Source organism: Haematobia irritans, chromosome 2 (assembly GCF_050003625.1).
Source record: "Haematobia irritans isolate KBUSLIRL chromosome 2, ASM5000362v1, whole genome shotgun sequence".
NCBI classification, from domain to species: domain Eukaryota; kingdom Metazoa; phylum Arthropoda; class Insecta; order Diptera; family Muscidae; genus Haematobia; species Haematobia irritans.
Genome location: NC_134398.1, coordinates 223,886,894 through 223,893,002, shown reverse-complemented (window position 1 = coordinate 223,893,002; position 6,109 = coordinate 223,886,894). Strand labels below are relative to the sequence as shown.

Here is a 6,109-nt window from a genome sequence, read left to right as displayed (position 1 = left end):
GCAGATCAATTGCCCAAGGAAAAATAAAATGTTATTTTGTAAAAACAAGCAACAACCACCAACTTAATCCAATATCGCTCCCTGTAAAATAGCGCTCCAAGCTACCTAAAAAAACGCCGCTTTCTATGTGCGAAATAATGGTTTCCATAAAAAATTTTCGCAAGAATGAACATAGTACCGGCCTTTATTTCAAGAAAAAATAATCTACACGTGTCCAGGCAACAGCAATTCCTAGTGGTGAGTTAAAAAAATTGATAAGCTATGGCAACACTATACCAGTTTTCGCCAAGGAGTTAGAATAAGTTTTAATTTAGCGACACGCCGCTAGCCGTCACGGTATTCCGTCGCGGATTTTGGGCTTCCCATAAGAAATACACGTAAATAAGTGTTCGCCTACCGCCTATCGCTATGGTTATATTTACACACATACTCTGTAATGCGCTCACGAAAATTTTCGTGAGTCACGACAATTTCGTGTCACGTGCACACCTCTACCTTAAAGATGTACCCTGCGCGCTGTGGTTGTGTGTGTTATAAACATAGATAGGTGAATACCGTTATTCGAGAAAAACAAAACAAGAAATTTCAACCCAAAACATTTCTCAAATATAAAATATTCGTTTGATCTAAAATTGATTGACACGTTAACTTTTGATCTGTTTCCAACAACTCAGTAATGACAAAACGCAAACGACAAACTCGGTTCTGTTCGAATTTGAAAAGACCGCGTAAAAATGAGCCCGAAAACAGTTTTGCAACATTTTTAGATTTACCGGTGGAAGTAATATCAACTATTTTGGAGAGCTTAGATAGGGACCAATTACAATCTTTGCGAGGTACATCGAAATATCTGAAGGATATTTGCGACAGCTACATAATTCGAAAATTCCAAAAAGTGGCAATTTTAGGTGACAGCAACAATATGCAGGTAAGTAGAATATAGAATTATGCCTTGAACAAATATACCCCCCCCCCCCCCCCCTCTTGCTATTCATTTACAAAAACCGATACTTTCACTCTGCTTCTCATGGCCCATGTCGCTAAATATAAGCGGCTTAAATCTAATTTAGTACAAGTGGTCCGATTGGACAGCATGTAGACTTTTCGATTCTAAGCACAAAATGTAATATACCACTTTTTGGAAAGACCTTTTTTCGGAGTTAAAGGCCCCTAAAGTTTTCATTATCACGTATATTGGATTTAGTATCCATCGCAACTAATTATCCTAAAAGTAATATGTTTAGAATAACATGGTCCCGGAGAGGTCCTGGGTTCGCGTTATCTTTGGACTCTGCCCACAGGAGAAAGTCTCAAACCCCGGCTGAAGGCCGGCTATCTATCCCCTTGGGTTCGCGTTAGCCCACTTTGGACCATGTCCATATGAGAAAGTGTCAAACCTCGGCCGAAGGCCGTCCACGTATAAACCCCGGCTGAAGGCCGGCTATCTATCCCCTTGGGTTCGCGTTAGCCCACTTTGGACCATGTCCATATGAGAAAGAGTCAAACCTCGGCCGAAGGCCGTCCACGTATATCCATTTTTAAGGGTGGTTTTGCTAAAGTAGATCTGTTCGCATATATTTATTTTTTTTCCAGTTGGTGCGAGCCTCTTCATTTAGTGATTATTTTGTATAATACTGGAGAGCTGTATAAAGAAATGATCAATTGTATTTTAAGAACAGCTTACATTTACTGTGTTAGTAATTATCAAGCGACATAGTATATTTTGTTATATATTTCTAATGTACAAAGTGGGCATTGTTTGAAGGTTATTGACTAAATTTAAAATACAGTGCAACCTCTCAAAGTTGGACTCCTAGGGTTGCCTAAATTTTGTCAAAATTTGAGGGGGGTCCATGAGAGGTTAATTTTAATGTGTTAACATAGCTAACATCCCCAGACAACTGTCCACTTTTGGGAGGTTTCCGGTTTTCAGAGAGTCCAACACTATGACTTGTTGTTGATTTTTCTGCTATGTCTGCTAACAAATTTCTTTGCGTCTTGTATAAAACATTTCAAATATAATTTCTCTATCCTTTTTCGCAGGCTATTAAATACTGCACAGATATGTACATTCAAGCCGGTTTTGAATCAGTTTTCTGTGGCTGTATTTTATCAATATTGGAAAGCCATCAACATATGACTTTAGTTAATTTGATTGTTAATATTCACCATATTGGAAAGACAGATTGCTTCCTACGTCATTTCTATGAGGTTGTGGAATCCTTTTGTGGCCAAAAATCTCAACTTTTGAATATACTTCATAGTATAACGTTAATGCGGCTACTTAAAGTAAGTATATTGAAAATGAGTAATTACAGTTAACTTCATTTTCCTTAGCTAAAATTAAGGTAAAGCCATTCAATATTCATTATTTCGACATTTGAATTAATGACATGTTCTAGGCAAATTTTTGTCCAAATAAATATATATAAAAATGCCAGGTGAAATCTTTAGCCTCTATTTAATTCAATATCAATTTGCAGTTATGCAAAAACCTTGGTGGTGGTCTATTTTCCCTAAACAGAAACTTTAACTTTAAGTCATGGTTTTTCTTCAACTTTTTTTTCCTTTCCAAAGCAAAATTTTAACACCACAAAAATTTTTTTTTATAATAAGAAAAATTGCTTCACTTTGTCTATAAAGCTGTTATACTATGTTTAAATACGTATTCATTTAGTATTAACAAGTACATTTTCAATATAGTCCCTTTATAGAGAGAGATTTCCGGTTATTGTATCTAATTTTTCATATATCCAAATATTGACACGACCTACCCATTTATAAGCAAATCTTTTTCAACTCTTGCGCCTTTTCAAATATTGAAACCAGATACAACATTTTAATTTTTGTAGTTATGTGACAAAGATGACGCAAAGTGTTGGTGAAAAATGGTTCAATTTGCGAGGAATAATTCTCGTATGTAATTTCAATAGGAAATTAATATGTAAGACCCAAATTGAAGCACTCACTCACTCCGCCAGATGTACACTAAAGACTATGGAAACTTCCATTAGCCAGCAAAGAAACTCATGTCTGGTTAGGGTTGTGAGATTGGTATCTAGCATTTTCTTATCAAAAACTTATATCAACATCAACATAATACATAATTAGCTCCTTAATCTTCATGTCTAATAAGCTCATATTAAAATTGTTATAATATGAAAACGTAATTAATATGGACGAAGAAGTCTAACATAACATAAAAATAGTTAATTTTCTCCTATACTATTTTATTTGATTTCTATAATATTTAGTACATCATTTTTATCAACTCTAGCGAGGGTTTAGAATAGATACCATCATTTGAACTTATAAACAGATATATCCAATATCTCGATAATTTGTTTTTTGAAGAGTGGTCAATATTAATCATCGTTATAATAGACGTAAAAAATTTTAGCATATCCAATGAGAGTTTATGCAAAATATGTGTTAATCCAAATTAATTTATTTAAAAGGTTTAAATCCGTTTTGTACCCAAAATTGTATATGTTGTGAGTCTTCAAAAGTTTCTTCAGAATTCCGTAGGTATATCAATTTATGTAGTTTTTGTTTTTACCGATCCTTTTTAGTTTTCTTTTTTATTTTCGTCAAATGTGAATCCATTGTGGCTCTACTCTTAATTTTGAACGTAGGTAAATAATTTGTAAAGATGTTGTGTATACAAATGTCAGTTACATTTCAAAATTTGTATGATACAGGCACAGGATGAAGATGACGTTAACATATCTTCGACCACTTTGCGCTCACGCTGGGTTGCTCAAATCCAACTCCATAATATCAATGTTGATAAAAACTGGGCGATGCAAAAGAATCGAAAACATCTTTTAATACAACTTGGAACAAATTTGTACCGCAGGTATACTCAACTTCATCGTATTCTATTTGGGTAAGAAATTAAGTAAAATAATAAACTACTGCAAAAAAACAACAATAGATGTCTGCTTTTTTTCCCTCTGCTAACTACTATCCACAAAGTTTATAAATGCCGGGCGAAAACAGTTTGCTAGGTTTTATTCCTTAAAGGTGAATACTAAGTTCGAATTTAGCCGCTAAAGTGAAAACTAAAGTAAAGAAGGCATTAAAATATATATATATATATATATATATATATATATATATATATATATATATATATATATATATATATATTATATATATATATATATATATATATATATATATATATATATATATATATATATATATATATATATATATATATATATATATATATATATATATATATATATATATATATATATATATATATATATATATATATATATATTTCTTGCAAATTTTATTATAACTTGATGGGGAATACCCCTAAGCAAATATTCACAAAGTTTGTATTCCTTAAGATAGATTATTAAAGAAAAGTAATCGTGAAAAAATTACGATTTTAGCGGCTAAACTCGAACTTAATACCCACCTTAATTTGAAAAATATACAATTGTTTTTTGTTTTATTCAAACAGAAATGATTTCGCCATAGACTTATTTGCCTTTTCCAGCAGACTTTTTCTATCTTAGAAAATTTTTCTGTTGTGTCTACAGTCTCATTTCTTTGGGTGAACTAATTTTAATCCCAATTTAAATTAAAACAAAAATAAAAATTATATATTTCAATTTTTAAAATATTGACTTTATTTAATGATTTCGCCATAGACTTATTCGCCTTTTCCAGCAGACTTTTTCTATCTTAGAAAATTTTTCTGTTGTGTCTACAGTCTCATTTCTTTGGGTGAACTAATTTTAATCCCAATTTAAATTAAAACAAAAATAAAAATTAGATATTTCAATTTTTAAAATATTGACTTTATTTAAATTAATGCAGCTAAATTTGGTTTATGTCCTGTTCCTGATTTTGGTTCCTCTATTTCGAGAGGAAAGTCCCTTCATATTTTGTTATCGAGCAGGAAACGAACGTATACAATATGTGCCAATAGAAAAGTAAAACCATTTCTAAAATTTGAATGAATTTTCAGTCAACAATTTGAAATTACTTATTTTTGATAATAAATGTATTCACACACACACGAAACGAACTTTCGAAAATAGAGAAACTAAAATTGATTTGAGTTTGACTGACTGGTTCTTTCGAATGGACGCTTGCCACTCGTTCCAAAAATAATCTACCAAAATTTTAAGAAAATTTTATCATAAAATCTACCAAATTAAAAAATCTTGTTTTGAAGTTTTTGATCAATTTTTTTCTAGACAAAATTTTTTCAAAATTTTATTTCTATAGAAAATTTTGGTCGAAATTTTATTTCTATAGAAAATTTTGGTCGAAATTTTATTTCTACACAAAATTTTGTCAAAATTTTATTTCTATAGAAAATGTTGTCAAAATGTTATTTCTATAGAAAATATTGTCAACATTTTATTTCTATAGAAAATTTTGTGCAAATTATATTTCTATAGAAAATTTCGTCAAATTTTTATTTCTATAGAAAATTTGGGAAGGATTATTTTGCAAAATCTACCAAAACACCAAAAATTCCACCAATCTACCAAACAGTAAAAATCTACCATTTTTGGTAGAATTCTACCGACTGTTATAACCTGATGGGATTTTGTTCGATATACAGAAACAGTGTATTAGAGTAGCCCTGCAATATATTAGAAAAAGAGATACTCGTTACATTTATTATTATCAAATTCTTCGTATTTTATAAACATCAAATGTATTTTTCTGTTAAATTTTATAATGTAATTCTTTCAGAAGACACTTCCTTGACAATGAATGCGGCAGTGTTTTATTTATTATCACAGTTACCGGTTCCGATGACATTACCTCTTTGTTTCGGAAATGCCTGGAAGGTGATCTTGAAGACTTCGTTTGGCCTGAGGTATGGCCAAAAGATGCATATACCTACACTTTTGATATCAAAAATGTTAACGAGTTGGAACTACTTCTTCATCCAGATTAATGAATATGTCGTTTCATTATAATTACAATTCGATATCAATAAAACTTCGTTTAATTAGTAAAAAAAAACTATAGTTTTAAATAATACTTATAAATTAAATGACAGGTTTAATTGTAATACAACACAAACAAACAATTTTTTTGGCATGTATCACGAATTTAATTGAATTGA

The 6,109-nt window shown here is 30.9% G+C and overlaps 1 protein-coding gene across 4 annotated transcripts; it reads left to right on the top strand.

Moving 5' to 3' along the window:
• Nucleotides 1–537: 537 nt before the first annotated feature.
• Nucleotides 538–6,006, top strand: LOC142227171 (uncharacterized). 4 transcript variants are annotated; one of them, XM_075297576.1, is made up of 4 exons: nucleotides 538–928; nucleotides 2,044–2,289; nucleotides 3,702–3,859; nucleotides 5,734–6,006. In XM_075297576.1, exons 1-4 carry the CDS (start codon nucleotides 677–679, stop codon nucleotides 5,936–5,938), a joined length of 861 nt encoding a protein of 286 aa, XP_075153691.1. In that variant the 5' UTR covers nucleotides 538–676; the 3' UTR covers nucleotides 5,939–6,006. The 4 variants fall into 4 exon arrangements, with proteins under 4 accessions (XP_075153691.1, XP_075153689.1, XP_075153690.1 ...); XM_075297574.1 differs by having other exon boundaries at nucleotides 3,702–3,889; XM_075297575.1 differs by having other exon boundaries at nucleotides 539–928; nucleotides 5,731–6,006.
• The last annotated feature ends 103 nt before the right edge of the window (nucleotides 6,007–6,109 follow it).

Excerpts from the sequence above, each read along its gene's own strand:
- LOC142227171 (XM_075297573.1), top strand. The coding sequence starts at position 677 with ATGACAAAACGCAAACGACAAACTCGGTTCTGTTCGAATTTGAAAAGA. Across the intron at positions 929-2,043 it reads GTGACAGCAACAATATGCAG|GCTATTAAATACTGCACAGA; the intron begins GTAAGTAGAATA and ends CCTTTTTCGCAG. Across the intron at positions 3,890-5,730 it reads CTTCATCGTATTCTATTTGG|AAGACACTTCCTTGACAATG; the intron begins GTAAGAAATTAA and ends TAATTCTTTCAG.